Source organism: Elgaria multicarinata, chromosome 11 (assembly GCF_023053635.1).
Source record: "Elgaria multicarinata webbii isolate HBS135686 ecotype San Diego chromosome 11, rElgMul1.1.pri, whole genome shotgun sequence".
Classification (NCBI taxonomy): domain Eukaryota; kingdom Metazoa; phylum Chordata; class Lepidosauria; order Squamata; family Anguidae; genus Elgaria; species Elgaria multicarinata.
This window is the reverse complement of record NC_086181.1, coordinates 16,815,512-16,833,309: the sequence shown is the minus strand read 5'-3', so window position 1 is coordinate 16,833,309 and position 17,798 is coordinate 16,815,512. Positions and strand designations below refer to the sequence as shown.

At 48.6% G+C, this 17,798-nt stretch overlaps 1 protein-coding gene across 5 annotated transcripts; it reads right to left on the bottom strand.

Moving 5' to 3' along the window:
* Positions 1–440: 440 nt before the first annotated feature.
* IRF3 (interferon regulatory factor 3) lies at positions 441–15,886 on the bottom strand. 5 transcript variants are annotated; one of them, XM_063138694.1, is made up of 10 exons: positions 15,827–15,886; positions 10,588–10,785; positions 8,615–8,792; positions 8,361–8,467; positions 8,123–8,177; positions 6,320–6,427; positions 5,395–5,502; positions 3,388–3,756; positions 2,442–2,560; positions 441–1,073 (listed from the first exon to the last, which is right to left on the bottom strand). In XM_063138694.1, exons 2-10 carry the CDS (start codon positions 10,750–10,752, stop codon positions 903–905), a joined length of 1,380 nt encoding a protein of 459 aa, XP_062994764.1. In that variant the 5' UTR covers positions 10,753–10,785; positions 15,827–15,886; the 3' UTR covers positions 441–902. The 5 variants fall into 5 exon arrangements, with proteins under 5 accessions (XP_062994764.1, XP_062994763.1, XP_062994762.1 ...); XM_063138693.1 differs by having other exon boundaries at positions 10,588–10,788; positions 15,827–15,866; XM_063138692.1 differs by lacking the exon at positions 15,827–15,886 and adding an exon at positions 11,240–11,414 and having other exon boundaries at positions 10,588–10,788.
* Positions 15,887–17,798: the final 1,912 nt, after the last annotated feature.

The window sequence follows — 17,798 nt, the reverse complement described above, 5'->3', positions numbered from 1 at the left end:
ATTGCATAAGACAACCCACAATTCAACAACTCGTACTCAACCTATACTCTGGGTTGTCATTAGGTGTGAACCAGGCCGTAGACTATGCAGCAGAAATGGCAAAGGAAAAGGCATAAGACACTTCGATGGAATGGAGTTTGATGAATGAAGCTGGGTAAAAAGACACTGAGAAAAGCGCAAAATCTAGCTGAAGGGCCTTAAAAGACGCATATCAGTAACAAGATGAGCAGCAGAACCAAGTAATGAAATAAGGAGAAAGATCCAGAGGTGGGAGACGAATAAAAAGAATGAGGCAGAACCCTGAACTAGAGTCTTCGTGCCAGTAAAAGAAAAACGGAGCACATTTAAACAATATTGGTGGCGGCGGCGGTTTTTTAAACCCAGCAAGTAAGGATTGCTATGGATATAAAGAGCTCAAGAGACAAATAACACACCAAGACTGCAAAAGTAGGGAAAAGTGTTATTCCTAATAGGCGTGAGTTGACTACCCAGAGTGGGCTTTACCAGGAAAGGTCAAATGAATTCAGTTTTGTCCTGCTTCTGCTTCGGATTGGGTTGTGCCGTTTACAATGTGACTGCAGGTAGCAAGATCAACAAGGACAGAAACAGAAAAGCTCTGAAGCCATTTCTTGTTTTGTTTTGAACACTGAACGTCCTCCGCATATCCTAGATGCTCATTCAACCCGACTGAGTCAATCCGCTTCCCCACCGGAAGGTGCCTACATGGGAACAGCGACCGGCGCCGCAGGAGGGGGCTGCTCCTCAGCTGTCTGTCTTCACCCCGTCTTGGGCAAGGCAGAAGGGGAAACGCCGTTTCTGCCGCAGCACAGAATTCAAAATTCAAAAGAGGGCCGAGTCCGCCCATCAATGAAGTGGGAGTGGGGAGCAGATGTGTTTCGTGGCTAGTTGCTGTACTGCACCTCCATTCTCTCTCCCCATTCTCGCAGTTGCTCCAAAAAGCGGGATTGTTGGTGTGGGTCCGAAATCCTTAGGTCTGGCTCACCTCCGTTTAACGAGGACGCCCCTGAGGCCTTGCTCAATTCACAGAGAGTCTCTAAAGTCTTGAGGACGACCTGGAGGCGAGGAAAACACAGCGGTTCTTTCCATTTCAGTCCTCCCTGGCACACCGCGGCCTTGTTTTACAGTGTGGGGCTGCGACAGGCAGCCTGGTACCCTCCAGATGTTTCCCAGATGGGCCCTTCCTTTGGCCCCATCCCTTTCCCTAGGACTGCTTTTGCACAGTCCTCCTCCTCCTCCTCCCCTGCCTTCTAAGATGCTGAAAGGCCCTTCTGAAGGCTTTAAGTCTTGGCAGTAAGAGCTTTAAGGCAAAAGATGCCGGCAGTTTTGGTGTCTTGGGCCACGTCCTTTTTGCCTTTAGCCCCGCCCACTGTTGGGATTTCTCCCCCACCCCTGCCCTGAGACCTTTTCCAAAACGGTGTTTGGCCCTTGGGCTGAAAGAGCTTCTACAGCCCTGGTGTGTCTGTGTATATATATATAGATAAGTTGCCGGTTAAGGATAACACTTCATGCATCCGATCAAGCCATCGCTAGTCCACAAAAGCAATTTTTTTTGCCACAAGCCTTTGTTCCTCATTTTATTTTAAGGAGATTTTCCCAAGCGGGTGGTATTATTAATTAATTATTATGTACCCCCCAATATTGGGACCCAAGGCGGGTTTACAAAATTAAACGTATACAATTAAAACATATAAATAGAAATCGACAAAAGTTAAAAACGTAATTAAATCGTCTTAAAACCTTTAAAAGATCACGAAGCAAATGATGAATAAATAAAACCCCAGCACATTAACAAAGGACCAGACTACTTCCAAACGTCTGACAGAAGAAGTAAGTTTCTGCCTGCCTCCGGAAGTGTAGCACGGAGGGAGCCAGTCTAGCCTCCCTGGGAGAGGAGTTCCAGAGGCTTGGAGCAGCCCCCGAGAAGGCCCACCAGAAAGTTAAGATGGATTCAGTTTTGTCCAGGTTCAGCTTTGGATTGGGTTGCACTGCCTGCGATGAGACTGGAGGTCGAAGCTCGAGGCTGATGGGACTTGTAGTCCAGCAACACCTGAAGAACTGCAGGTTCCCTATCCTTGTTCTAGAGCAGCCTCCCCCAAACGAATGTCCTCCAGATGTGCTGGATCCCATAACTCCCATCCAGCAAGGCCAATAGCAGAGAATGGGAAAGAAAACAATTCGGTGTCTGCTTAGGACCGGATTGGGCAACTTGTGGCTCTCCAGATGTTTTGGCCTACAACTCCCAGCACTCTTCACCATTGGCTATGCCGGCTAGGGCTGATGGGAGTTGTAGGCCAAAACATCTGGAGGGATACAAGTTGCCCCTGGTTTAAGAAGTCAGGAAACAGGAGAAGTAGATTGGAAGGCAGGTGCAGTGTGCCTGTTTAAGGGGTTGAGCAGCATGGACAGGAACCAGCACTTACTTCTACCATGATCAGTTTTTTCTTCCAGGTGCGATGTGGGTCAGGCCACTCCTCCCCAAAGCAAAACCACAGGGTGTAATTAGGGGAGCCGTTCTGTCCCTGAATGAATCCGATCAGTTCTGAGAGGAGAGAGGAAGAGAGCCGTTTCCTTCATGTCAAGAAATACTTGTGTAAGCCACCGTGAGAGCCTTTTTTGGCTGAATGGCGGCATAAAAAAGCTTAAATAAATAAATAATGTTCCCCGGCCTCACCTGAGGAAGATAAAAGACCTCGTTCCCCTGTGATGGCTGGATCCCAATGGCTTTTTATGTGGCCTTGGACCCTTTACCGTGAGCGGTCCGGCCATTGCAACAGCGACTAGGTTTTACTTGCTCAAGTTATGCACCCGCTGAGATCCCCACAAACTTAGTATGAGCTTAATGGAAGAACCCTATGCTCAAATCGCAAGATTTTGCAAAAGCTCTAGATTGATCATACCTACTATAAGTGAAGATGGGGAAGGCAACCTTGAGTCCTCCGGCTGTTTTGGATTAAAGCTCCCAGGATTCCTGACTCTACAGGGCTGATGGAAGGTAATGGCCACAATATCTCAAGGGCACCAGCCTGGGGAGGGCTGATCCAAGATTTATGCAGCCATTACTCCAAAAGAGCTCCCCCAATCTCTGTGGAACGTGACCTCAGAAGTAGAGGTTCCCATCCAACTTTCACTTCTAAAAGCCATGCAAAAAACACCTGCACTCAGGACTTGTGTTTAAATGGGCAGGTGAGCCCCCTGCCTGTCTAGTGAGGGCAGAAGGGGAACGAGCATGTGCGGCAAAAGTGCATTTGGAGAGGCGGATTCAATACCGCCCTTCCTGGCTGATTCTGCTTCCCCACTCTGGCTCTCAGGCAACTGGGGCAGGGGTGACATAAGTGGAGTTCATGGGCAAGAGCCACGTTGGCCTACCTTGCACAAACTGCTGCAGGTAGGAGATGGGGCCCAAGTGTTCCTTCGGTAGCTCTCCGGACAACGTCCTGTCTTCAGGCAACTCGGACTGGCTCCAGTAGACGTGGCAAGGGCCTCGGCGAGTGCCGCACAGCGCCGTTCCCTCAATACGGAGGATCACCCCGGGGACCACCCCTTGCAGAAGGCGCCGTGTGTAAGACACTTGCACCTGGTCATTCAAGATATCCAGGTCGGGCAGTACCACGTCCGCCAGATCGGGACAGTGGCCAGGGGAGCCGGGAGGCACAAAGCATAGGCCCCGGACGTTGCTGAAGATGTTGGAGAGGACCATACGACCCCGGTAATAGACCTTTACCTCAAAATCTGTGTCTGGAGAGAAGAGGGGAGAGGGTTTTGGGGGGGAGGGGTGGGTCCTAGGTGCAGAGCTCTCCTATCTCCACGTCCTGCAGTCCTCCCGATGGTGTCGAGACTCCAGCTCCCATCAGTCCCAGCCAGCATAGCCAATGCTTGGGGATGATGAGAGTTGTAGTCCAACCACATCAGGAGGTTCCATCCCCCCCTATTGGTGGTGGACAGTACTGAGCTAGATGGGCCCGCTGGTCTGGCTCTGTAGAAGGCAGCTTCCTAGGGTTGCTGCCCCCTTGACAGCTGCCATGATGGGCAGAAATTACAGAGGTCCAAGTTCTGCCCATCACTGCTTTACATTAGGGATGGGGAACGTCTTTTGGCCTGAGGGCCAAATTCAATTTCGGAAAAGCTCTTTGGGGGGGGGGTGCATTCCGGTGGTGCGCAGGGCTGAACGCAAAAGGGTGGATTGGGGCTAAAAGTACCAGGATATTTTAGCTTAAGGCTCTCACTGCCAGTAACTAAGTCCTCATCTTCACGAGCACCAGAGGAGCGCGCACTGTTATTCTCCGCAGTATGCTGAAATTGGCTCCATCATGCTCCATCATGGTGGAGACAGCTGTCCCTAAAACCTGGCTTTTCAGTGTCGGCAAAGACATATTTCTGGGTGGGATGTGGAACAGAACCATCATCATCCGGAGAGAGGCTTGTTACCCACCCCTCTCCAGGTTCCCCCTCCCACTACAGTTTAATGAACACCAATGGGGAGTAACCCACAATACTGGCTCCCCATGAGAGCACCCCACCAGCACAAATAGGCCTCACTCCAAAAAGTATTGCACCAGCCCTTACGCTACGTCAGAGAACCCAATTAACGCAATTCCCAACTCTGGAACTGCGCAGCTCCAGAGCTAATCCCACATCACAGAAGCGAATTAAAACAGTCCCCTTTCAACTCTGGAGCTGTGCAGCTCCGGAGCTAACAACACTTTAGAGAAGTGAATTAACAAAGTTCTGGATTTAATTAATGCAGGAAGCACACAGATGTCTGTCGACAGGAACGCTAAAGGAGTAAACAGGGGAAGGGCCAGCTCACAGGCACGCCTAGGATTTAATGCGGCGGCACAAGGGCACACTGCAGATCAAGCGCCTAAGAACCGCTTTAACTAAAAAGAACGGCGTTAAAGGACTCTCTGATACTGCAGCTTTTCCAGGTGAAAGCGGCTGGTTGCGAACACGCCAGCCACGACGTCATGTGCCACAAAGGAGCTCACGACACAGCCGAGCCGCAGGAAAAAAAACCCTGTGAAGACAGCCCCCTTGCTGAAGTGAAGCAAGTCATGAACTGGTCAGTACCTGGATGGATGGACGCCACCTTGAATTCATTCCACGATGGAAAAAAGGCAGGCCTTAGGAAAGGCCTTTCAACCTTCAAGAATGGGGAAGGGGGGAATGGCACAAAAGCCGGGAGACCAGCAAATGGTCCATGCTTGTGGGGGGTGGGGAGGAAAGGGAGCATGGGCTTCTGAGGACCCCAGGACAGCCTGGTTGGGATTCCAGGCTTTTGGCTCCTTTATATACAAGATTCTATTACCTGAGGGGTAGGGAACCCTCCCTGCCTTCCATGGCAGCCCCAACTTCTTCTAGATCCAGGAAGCTTACCAAATTCATTGGCCCCTAAGAGCTGTTGCAATGGCAGCATCATGTCTGTGGGTGGAACTGGCTCCAAACTGGATGGGGGAAGGCAGACAGCATTTTCCTCTCCTGGCACTGAATACGGAACATGGCAGAAAAGAAAAAAAGCAGAAGCAAAATGTCGACACTCAACGTGCACAACCCATACGGAGGTGGGTCTGGGGTAGAAGCCTGAGGCCCAAGTTTGGGAATCTGGGGGGAAATGGCCACGTCCTGCATTACCAGGGAAGGGAAGGGCCACAGGCCTCTGGGTCTTTTGGAGAGAATGGGGTAGGCACGCAGGACTCCTCTTTCCAGATCTCTAGAAAGAAGGGTGATTCTAGAGCAACTGTCCTCAACCTGGCACCTGGCAGACGTGTTGGACTACAAATCTCAAAATTGCTGACCATTGGCAAGTTTGATAGGAGTTGTAGTCCAAAGACTTGGAGGGCGCCAGGTGGTCTACCCAGGGACTAGAGGCATAGGAACCCCTTTGCCAAACTTTACCCCTGTCCAGGCTGCAAGTTTGCAGGATCTACTTTGTTCTTTCACTAAAACATCCAAGAGCAACTAATTGGATCCAGCTGTAATGGGGAGACATTCAGTCCAGGAATTCCTTTCCAGAACACAAATTAAGCTTACAATCCTTTCATACAATAAAATCAAATCCACTCCTGGTTTCCCCCTAAGCTGCCTTCATTTTAGCAGCCAAAGCCGTTGCCGGTCTATTGCAAATCAACTAGAGAGCTCCCTGCCCTGCGTGGCCCCACCCTGATCACCCTTCTCCAACCGGGTGACCTCCAGATGTAGCGGACAGCAACTCCCATCATCCACATGATGGGGAAATGCATCAGGGTTAATAGTCGAAATCTGTGCTTAGAGGGGACTCAAATATCCCCTCTAAGAAGCTCACCAAACTCATGGGTTCCCAAGATTTGATCCAACTGTGTCACCGAGACCGTGGCAAGAGCTGGTTGGAAGTCGGATGGGGATAGGCCTCCGCACCAAACGGGATTTTCTGCTTTGAGCACCAAAGATTGACCCATGCAGGAGAGAAAGAGACATGAAGAAAACCTCGTACCCAACACATACAGCCAACATTTCAGAATCCCTGGAAGAACGACTCCTACATGTTCCTCAACCTGTATCCCTCTAGATCAGCCTTCCTCAACCTGGAGCGCTCCAGATGTGTTGGACTGCACCTCCCAGAATGCCCCAGCCAGCAGAGCTGGCTGGGGCATTCTGGGAGTTGTAGTCCAACACATCTGGAGCGCCCCAGATTGAGGAAGGCTGCTCTAGATGTTTTGAAAGAGAACCTCCATCCACAGCCAGCATAGCCAAAGGCCGTGCCAGCTGAGGATGATGGAAGCGTAGCCCAAAATGAGGAATTTATTTATTTATTTATTTATTTATTTATTTATTACATTTTTATACCGCCCAATAGCCGAAGCTCTCTGGCCGGTTCACAGTAGCTTGGTGTATTTGGGCAAATGCTGTGAGGTTACCAAAGTGGGCTATAACGGGGCTAGGTAGTAGGGAGGGCTTTCTCTTTCCAGATGCCTAGAAAGACAGCAGATTTTATGGAGCTGAAAGCAGAATTTCCACGCTTTACGCCACCCTCTCTTCTCTCGCCCAGAGCTGTTTCTTGCATTTTCTCATTCGCAATCTCTAATACCCATTTATTTATTTATTGCATTTCTATACCACCCAATAGCCGAAGCTCTCTGGGACTGCTTTCAGTTTAGAGGTCTATCCTATCCCATCTCAAAAGGGTTGCAAGCAGCAACTGCAAAACAGTTCTAGGGTTTTGGGGAGAAAGCAGAACCTCTGCCGTGTGTATGATCACTGGCCTGCAACTATGTTCTCTACCTGTATGCCTCCAAGGAACTTTATAAGCAACAAAAAAGTATGGAAAGTGAGCTTTTTTTTTTAAAAAAAAATACAATAAAAGAAGTCTTGCAATTTAAGTCAATTTGCAAACTTGATTCTGAGTGTGAAACGAGGGTGGCAAGAAATTTCAGGTTGGATCCAGGACCTGCCTGCCATGAACAGAAGGGATTCCCTCCCAGAAGATGCCTCTGCCTGATTTTTGAGGATCCCCTTTACACACATCCTATTCAGCAGTTTCCCCTGACCCACTGTGTGGCAAATTCAGGGGCCAAGACAGGCTGCTTGTCATGTGGGAAGGAATTCCACTTCCACCAGTCTGGTTGCACATGCCAAAATCTGGATCCATCCCCTCCTTTCCCTCTTTGGCCAAAATGGAAATTTTAGAAAGCTGTTACCAAATGTGCTCCTCTTACATACATGTACAAACTTGTGCACGTACTACAAGATACACATTTGCTAAAAGGGGGCCTTTGCACATTGGCAACAGGACATCTGTGTGTGTGTGGGGGGGGGGGAAGGACATCCAAAGCAGCACACATACACGCTTTAGAATACGTGTTTTTTCCCAAAATGGAAAAGGAAATGGGTCAACTCGGGCTGGGAGACCCAGGTTCGAGTCCCCACCCAGCCAGGGAGCTCGCTGGGTGACTTTGGGCCAGTCACTGACTCTCAGCCTAACCTACCTCACAGGGTTGTTGTGAGGATAAAACAGAGAGGAGGAGAAAGAAGATAATGGGGGAGGCGGGATATAAACAAACAAGCAAATCATTTCTCCAACATCCTCCCAAACTCCTTACCAGATTCCTTTCTTCTCCCCGTCACTCACCTTCTGTGGTGCTGGAGAGATCCAGGGAACTCAGCACGCTCTCCAGTGTTTCGTCCTGAAGAACAGGATGGAGAAGACTCAATGCTTTCTCCTCCTTAGTCCCCATCCTGACCAGTAACAACAACTCTCCCCGCCCCCCCGCCCGCAATCCTCTGGCCACTCTAGGTCTTCTTTCCTTTTCCACTTCCCCATTCCGTGGTCAAGGGGAGCGGAGTGGGCAAGAAGGAGAACCACTGACCTGGCTAGAAGACTGACTGTCTGCATACGCCCCCCAGTTGGCAGCTGGGATAGGGGGCACATCACCGCCCGCTGCGTTTGCTGCCCCCTGAGCAGCGCCATTGAGATCTACAAGAGAAGATTGGGGGGGGGAGGAGGATAAGGCTTTCAGACTGACCCACGGCTCCTCCTCCTTCACCCTGCGTTTTTTGCCCTCCGCCAGAACACCCTGCCCACCCCCACGGTCTCTGGTCTTTCTGACCATGACGCCCTTACGTGCAGCGTTCGGCAGGATTTCAAACACTTTGTGGGGATCTTCCGAGTCTGTACTGTTATCCTGCATCACGTTGATCCCGTCCTTTCGGTTCAGGGCAGAGCGGAAGTTTCTCTTCCAGTCCGAAGGGGTCCGTATGTCCACCCCGGGGCGGTAGCGGCCTCTGGCAATGGCCCAATCCTGGCAGGAGAGGGGTTAGGTAGGTAGGAAGCTGCCTCCTCCATGGCAGATGCCTCCCACCGCGCCCCAAGGCCGATTTTTAAGCCCATCCATTTTAAGCCTGCTTCCCTCCCTACTTCATTTCTCCCATCGATCCTGCCTATTTGACAGGCTCAAAGCCAGGAACTTCCCTCTCTCTGTATCAGCTTAACTGCACAAGGACTTAAAAGCCACCCAGTCTTGGTGAGGGCAGGTGTCAGGCATGTGGGATGTACTTTGTTTTTTACTAGAGCCCACCCAGGATCCACCAACCAGAGCCTGTTGTAAAAGATATACACTTAGAATGAAAGAATGATCAGCCCAGGAATTTGTCTTGACTACCACTTCTGAATAAACTTCACAGTCCTACACACAAAAAATCCACTCCTGCTTTTTTACCCTAAACTTCCTTGATTTCAGCAGTATAGTTTGGGGAGATGTTCATTTTGTTGTGTCCCCATGAGTCCCCAGTTACTGTTTATTGCTTGTTCCACTTATTTGTTCCTTTCCTCCATGGAGCCCAAGGCAACGTACACAGTCCTCCTCCTCCTCTGGCTCAAAGCCATCCAAGGAGCTTCATGGCCACGTGGGGACTAGAACCTGTGACAACCTCAAAGCGCACTGACAAGATTCTCCAAACAAATTCTGTGTTGCTACATCTGCTACTCTGTGTGCATTTCTGGGCAAAGCACTTTAAGAAGAATGAAGACTGAGGTGGAATCCATCTAACGTCCTTCTTATAGTAGACTCATTGAAATGAATGTAGAGTTAGAACCATTGAAGTGAATTGACTTACCTTAGTCATGCCTAACAAGGTCCCTTCATTTCAATAGGTCTACTTTAAGTAAACTTTTGTAAACCGCCCAGAGAGCTTCGGTTACGGGGCGGTATATAAATTTCATAAAAAAATAAATACAGTAGGACTTTAATTGGATTCTAACCCAGGCTTTCCTGACAGGGTGCCCTCTGGATGTGTTGTATTACAACTCCCATCATGCCCACCAGCCTAGCCCAAATAGGGCTGTGCTCTCTTCTCTTCCCAGTATTCCAAGTTCTTTGGCATCTATTTCTTGTCCCATTCCTCCCCCACAAAAGCCAGCCCCCATCTTGTATCCCAGGAGTCAAAGCAAACCTAAAACCGAATCCATAAACCATTTCAGAGAGAAAATACTGAAGTCACCCACACCTGTGGCTGTCCCTGATGGGGCTGGGTTAGAGAACCCATGAACATTGCTGGGGGGGGGGGGACACCTTTCTTGATTCCAGTGAGCCTCAGCTTCATTCATTTATCTAATCAACTACATTATCATCTTTCTCAAGTTTTTTTGATCCGACAGCTATTTCAAGGAAGCTGTTACAGAATTTTACAGTTTCTGATGCTAAGAAAATATCTACCTGTTACTGTTACCTTAGAACAGCCTTCCCCAAAGATTTTTTTGGACTGCAACCTTCATCATATCCAACCACATTTTATGCTGGCTGGGGCTGATGGGAGTTGTGGTCTAAGCATCTGGAGGGCAGCACTTTGGGGAAGTTGACATTAGAAGGTTTCCTGCATCTACCTAGGCCAGCTTTCTCTGACCCGGTGAACTCCTGATGCATCTGAATATAACTCCCACTGGCCCCATACTAGCTGGGGCTGATGGGAGTGGTAGTCATCTAACACACTGGAGGGCACAGGATTAGGGAAGACCAGCAGTGACATGTTAGTGTGGCAACCACATGGGGAGTGGGATGCAACACCCATACACACACCAAGGAAATACTACATGTTTACCTCGAAGAGCTGGAAATCCTCAGAGCTGACGCTCTGCCGAGACCCATGCTTCCATGGCACTCGGAACCGGGTCCGTTCTTGGTTCAGCCACGACACCCCTGGGTATCGCTCAGCGTTCAACTGTTCCACTAGCCAGGGTACAATGAGAGGCCTCTGAGCACCCATGGAAGAAAGTGGGTGTGGACGTCACACTTGAACCTGCTGGGGAGAGAGATGGGAGTGGTGAAACTGTGAATCACAGCACAGGGAGGTGGAAAAGCACCACTCTGGGTGTGTGTGCATAGGAGAGAGAGAGAGATTGCAGCAGCTGACGCCACACTGCAGAGATCCCTGACCCTTTCTAGAGGGTTTTTTAGGTATACAAAGTACTTTGCAGTCTTTAAAACAAAGAAGATTCCAGCTGGATCATGCCAATGCGCTATTGGGAAGTACAGAACTCATGTCCCGCTTCACGCCCTTGTCGTGACCTGCATTCTATCAACTATGAGGCTTTCTCTCAGTCTCTAGCCTCCTCTCTTCCTTCTGTCTTCACAGCCGTCTCCTTGGACTCAGCCGTCTCCTCCTTTAACTCCTCCTTATCTTCAACTCTTGATAATCTTGCTCCATCTATAACTCGGATAGTTCGCCCCTCTCAACCCCAACCGTGGCTCACCTCTTTCCTCCGCTACCTTCGCTCTTGTTCCCGGGCAGCCGAACGCCTGTGGCGCAAGACCAAGGACTGGGCGGACTTTGTCCATTACAAATTTGTACTCTCCTCTTTCTCTTCTGCCATTTCACTGGCCAAACAGCAGCACTACTCAACGTTGATTCAGTCAAATGCTAGGCACCCTCAGCGGCTCTTTGCGTCCTTCAATTCTCTTCTGAAGCCTAATCCACCCTCTCTCCCTGCCTCTCTGTCTGCCAATGACTTTGCCTCTTTCTTCAATGCTAAAATCCAAACTATTCGCTCCGATCTGGCCAGCTCTGCTCCGCTTCCAGCTCCTGTTCCTCACCTGTCAGTTCCTCCTGAAACTCTCTCGGCGTTCCCTTCGGTCTCAGCTGATGAACTGTCTAAAATACTGCGCTCGTCGAAGCCTTCCACTTGTTCCCGTGATCCGATTCCCTGTCACGTCTGTATTAATCTTATCCCCGCTATCCTCCCGTCCTTGCTTCACATCATTAATTCTTCTCTGTCCTCTGGTTCATTTCCTTCTGCTTTTAAACATGCTACAGTCTCTCCCACTCTCAAAAAACCCACTCTTGATCGACTATCTCTGTCTAACTACCGACCTGTCTCTCTGTTGCCCCTTGTCTCAAAGATTCTGGAACGTGTGGTCTACTCTCGTTGTCTTGACTTTCTCTCTAGTAACTCTGCTCTGGATCCCTTTCAATCTGGATTCCGTCCTTTGCATTCCACTGAAACAGCCCTTACCAAGATCACCAATGATCTTCTCACTGCCAAGTCTAAGGGCCATTATTCCGTTCTTATTCTCCTTGATCTAACTGCGGCCTTTGACACGGTTGATCATGATTTTCTCTTAGATTCCCTCCATGACCTTGGACTCTGTGGCTCTGTCTATAACTGGTTCGCCTCCTATCTAGAGGGTCGCTCTTTCAGCGTGTCGGCTAACGGCAGCTCGTCCTCCTCTTTTCCTCTTTCAGTAGGGGTTCCGCAAGGCTCGGTGCTTGGCCCGTTGCTGTTTTCTTTATACATGCTGCCCTTGGGTAAGCTTATTCAATCTCATGGCCTCCAATATCACCTGTATGCCGATGATACACAATTATATCTCTCATCTCCGGAACTTTCTCCTGATGTCCACGATCGTATCTCGGCATGTCTTTCAGATATCTCAGCCTGGCTGCTTCATCGTCGTTTGAAACTTAATATGGCAAAAACTGAACTGCTTGTTTTTCCTCCTAAACCTTCTCCTCACCTCTCATTCTCTCTTACTGTCAACGATGTCACGCTTACTCCGGTCAAGGAAGCTCGTAGTCTTGGCTTTATATTTGATTCCTCGCTCTCCTTTATTCCTCATATCGAGGCAGTAGCTAAATCCTGTCGTTTCTTCCTGTATAATATTGCCAGGATTCGACCATTTTTGTCTGTCTCTTCTGCCAAGACTCTCGTTCACGCACTGGTTATCTCTCGGTTGGACTACTGCAACCTTCTTCTCTCTGGCCTTCCCTCGTCTCACATCAGTCCGCTGGTCTCTGTCCACCACTCTGCCGCTAAGATCATCTTCTTGGCCCGCCGCTCTGACCATGTCACTCCACTTCTGAAATCTCTTCATTGGCTTCCAATTCACTCCAGAATCCAATATAAACTTCTCCTGCTGACCTTCAAAGCTTTTCACGGTCTAGCTCCTGCCTATCTCTCCTCTCTCATCTCACACTGTTGCCCCGCTCGTGCTCTCCGCTCCTCTGATGCCATGCTTCTCGCCTGCCCAAGGACCTCCACTTCCCTTACTCGGCTTCGTCCTTTTTCTTCTGCTGCCCCTTACGCCTGGAACGCTCTTCCAGAACACTTGAGAACTACCAACTCAATCACAGCTTTTAAAACTCAGCTAAACACTTTTCTTTTCCCTATAGCTTTTAAATATTGAGTTTGTTCTGACTCTATACTGTTAGCCTCACCCTACCCAGTGCCTGTTTACACTTCCCTGTGCCTGTTTGCATTCTTTTTCCCTCCTTATTGTTTACTACAACTTGTAAGCCTATGCGGCAGGGTCTTGCTATTTACTGTGTAATCTGTACGGCACCATGTACATTGATGGTGCTATATATATAAATAAATAATAATAATAATAATAATAATAATAATACAGAAACGGAATAAATAAATAAAGGTCTCCCTGGTGCAACATTCCTCACCCAGTTGCCTTCCAGATGTGGACTACAACTCCCATAATCCCCAGCCAGCACGGCCAATGAATCGTATCAACAGTCTCCCTAGTGCAGCCTTCCCCAACTTGGTCCCTTTCAGTTGTGATGGACTACAAGTCCATCCTCCTCAGCCAGCATGGCCTATGGGAATTGTAGTCCAGCACATCTGGAAAGCACCAGGTTGGGGTATTTATTTATTTCATTTATATAACACCCCACAGCCGAAGCTCTCCGGGCGGTTTACAAAAGTTTAAAACAATGAACATTAAAAACAAATATACAAAAATTTAAAACCACCAAAAGCATAAAACCAACAATATCCATTTAAAACAACTATTAAAATAAATAAATAAATAAATAAATCTCAGCAGATGCTGTTAACTGCCTGGGAGAAGGGAAAAGTCTGGACCAGGCACCGAAAAGATAACAATGATGGTGCCAGGCGAGCCTTGTCAGGGAAGGCCCCCCTAGTGTTGAATCCAGCATCTTCTTTCCTAAAATGACCAACACTAGAGGATTCTGGGAAGCCCACAAGCAGGTCATGAGGGCAACACCCCTGCCCTGCTGTTGCCCTACTAGCCAACCGGTTTTCCACACCATCTCTAAGCCCCATCTTTCTACTTGTCCCCGTAACAGCACTGCCTTATACTTCCCAATTTATAGGTGGGCTCACTGAGGCCTGGCTAGGAAATAGAAACTTGCCCTGGAAAGCCTTCCGTGAACCAAAAGAGCTGGCTGGGGCAAGTTTCGAAGGCCAGCTTTCCAAAATCCAAAGTGGTAACTTTACGAGAACCAAGTCTGCAACCCAAGGCAACAGGGTGGGCCTTAGGGATATGCAAGGTGGATGTGTGCCCTGGGTGCCAAAATGAAATTCGTAGGTCAGTGTTTATTGATTCTCTGTAGTGAGTTAGTCCAAAAAAAAAAGGGGGGGGGAATAAAATAGGAAAAAAGGAATGACAATCCTATGAATGTCTATACAATTCTATGCATGTCCACTTAGAAGTAAATCCTACCAAATTCAATGGGGCTTACTTCCAGGTGTATAGGATTGCAGCCCAAAAGGGGCAATCCTATGCATGTTTAGACAGAAAGATGTCCTGCAGCTCCCAGTGTTCCGCAGCCAGCTATGACTTTTTTCTTTCTAAACATGCATAGATTGTGCCCTAAGTGTCTTTTACCCCTTTTTTCAAAATTTTACAGGTTGTTTGGGTGCTAACTTTAAAAAGTGAACTTCCTGCAACAATGAGCTTCCATCAGTTAGATTCAGAGCTCCATCAGACAAGCGTTTTATTGCACACTCAATGCTGGACACTGACAGATTTTCGCAGGTCTCTGTCACAACGGCATCTGCTTCCCGCTGCTTCTAGCCTTCTTCGCGGGACAAAAAAACCCCCAAAACACTCCAGTAAGACCGACTATAGAGCTCCATCAGACAAGCAGATTTTCGCAGGTCGCTCTCACGACATCATCGGCCTCCCGCACGACTCCCGCCCCTTCTAGCCTTCTTCGCATGACAAAAATTACCCCAGCAAGTCCAACTTCTTTTTAAAGATGGAAGTTGCCACTATCTCCTGTTGTGTGCAGAAGTATTGGGATCAAAAAGCGGGCCACCTGCACGTTGTTTACTTAAGAAGGAAGTAATGAAGGACAAACGCGATGGTAAGCAAACGCGATTTGCCCCTAAAGGAAATTTCTTTTTCCTTTTCCACTTTCAGGTTGACGTCATTTATTCTTGAGAAAAACCAACAGAACAGGGCTTGACTGTAATGCAACCTTGCCAGGTACAATTTGGCATCACTGCAAAACTAAAATGATTCTTATCCTAGCCGCTGTTGATCCTAGACACACTCGCAGGGTGGTAGCCAATGTGAATCCTACTTAGAGTAGTCCCACTGAAATGAATGGGACTTAAGTTACAATAACAATTAGATACCAGCTGCAGGAACAAATCTCATTGAAATCAGTGGGGACTCCCCCACCCCACCCCTGGCGGGCTAGCCAAACATAGGATCGGGCTGTCCGCTTGCCATTCCGTGCAATCCTATCCATGACTACTCAGAAGTAAGCCCCCTTTAGCTCAGTGGGATAGTTCTCAGGTAAGTGCAATGCAGGCCTGCAGCTCCAGAGAGAGTAAGTCCCACTGATATCAGTGGGGCCGGTTTCCGAGTAAAACCGCATAAGATCGCGCTCGGTATTTTCGGAACTCCTGCGGAAAAGACTGCGGCTTGCTAGGCCAACATTAGGACTCCTCCGTCTGAGATCGAGAGTGGGGAAAGAGGGTCAGCCGGGAGGGGCGGCGTGGATTTAGCCTCTCCGGTAAATGGGAAGAAGACGGCCCCCAGACCCGCCGCCGCCGCCCCACGAACAAAGTACCCACCTTGCCCTCTCCGACGCCTCCGTCTCAGTGAGCGCCACCCCCGAAGCAAAGGGCTTCGCCAGCCTCCCAGAGTCATGTGATTGCAAACGTTACTTTCGGTTTTCGTGCCTGCCAGTCGGTCTGAGACGCCCGTCGGCTTCGGCCTTGAATTAAAAAAGCAACAAAACACCCAAGCAAACCTCAGCCTCCAACTCCTCCCTGTGTTTGGGAGATGGAGGGCGGGATGTTTCTTCCCTGTTCCCTCGATGACGACGCGGGTTTTTTGGGGGTTACAAAGCAGGAAAGTGGGACGTTTTGTGCTTTGCTTTTGCTTTTTTTTTTAGATTTTAAAAGGGGTTCTGAGAAAACGAGAAGTATAAGGCTGCCAGTTTTAAGATCGATGGATTTCATGTTAAAAGGGGGTTAGGCCAATTCATGGAGGATAAGGATAACCAATGGGTACTAGTTGAATTATTGTAAACCGCACAGAAAGCTTCGGATATGGGCCAGCATAGAAATGAAATAAATAATAATAGCTATATTCTACCTCTGGTATAGAAGGCAGTATCCTGTTTGGCCACTGACTGCATGGACCTTGGTCTGATCCAGCATGGCTCTTCTTACGTACATTCCTCACAACAGTCTTCTCCAAATCTGGTGACCTCTTCATATTATTTATTTATAAATAAATTTATTTATTTATTTATTTGTATAGCACCATCAATGTACATGGTGCTGTACAGAGTAAAACAATAAATAGCAAGACCCTGCCGCATAGGCTTACATTCTAATAAAATCATAATAAAACAATAAGGAGGGGAAGAGAATGCACCAAACAGGCAGTATAAAAGTCAGAGCAAAATCAAGTTTTAAAAGCTTTAGGAAAAAGAAAAGTTTTTAGCTGAGCTTTAAAAGCTGCGGTTGAACTTGTAGTTCTCAAATGTTCTGGAAGAGCGTTCCAGGTGTAAGGGGCAGCCGAAGAAAATGGACGAAGCCGAGCAAGGGAAGGAGAGACCCTTGGGCAGGTGAGAAACATGGCATCAGAGGAGCGAAGAGCACGAGCGGGGCAATAGTGTGAGATGAGAGAGGAGAGATAGGAAGGAGCTAGACAGTGAAAAGCTTTGTAGGTCAACAGGAGAAGTTTATATTGGATTCTGAAGTGAATTGGAAGCCAATGAAGAGATTTCAGAAGTGGAGTAACATGGTCAGAGCGGCGAGCCAATAAGAATATGTGCCATACTACATGTCCCATCAACCCCAGACAGCATGCTGGCTGGGGCTGATGCGACTTATGGTCAACCACATCTGTGAGACACCAGGTTGGGGGAAGTCTGCAGTACCCAGTGACAAATTCCAGTGCAGTTGGATGTGCTACTCTGGCCTCCCCCAACTGCCCTCCAGATGTGTTGGACTACAATACCCATCTAGAGGGCACAGGTTGGAGAAGGCTGTGTTACTCTGTCACTGCTAAACCTGCAGGCTCCAACTATCTGCTTCTATTTTCTGGCCCTGATTATAAGTTATCCCTTTTTGACTGCTGGCTATTCCTTAACATTTTGTTAGTATTAAGTTGCAAGCAATTGTCATTCTTCAGGGCTTGACTCCCCCTGCCCCCCCCAGTCTACAGCCACTTCCCTAACCTAGTTCCCTCCAGCTATTTTGGGCATCAACTCCCATCAGCCCCCATTAGCATGGCCAATGGTGAAGGATTATGGAAGTTGTAGTCTTAAACAACTGTATGGCACCACATGCCTTATCCTGAATTGTGTTGATAAGGGTCTTTATAATATCCAGTCACTAGGTAGCACTGGCTCCAGCAAAGGAGATCGTTACCTTGTCGTGGTGCTGGAGCTTGAGCACCTCAAGGAGGCCATGAGCTAAACTGTGAAGGGATACCCAAGACGGGAAGGTCATGGTAGAGAGGTCAGACTAAATACGATCCCTGGGGAAGGTAATGGCAACCCACCCCAGTACTCTTGCCATGAAAACTAAA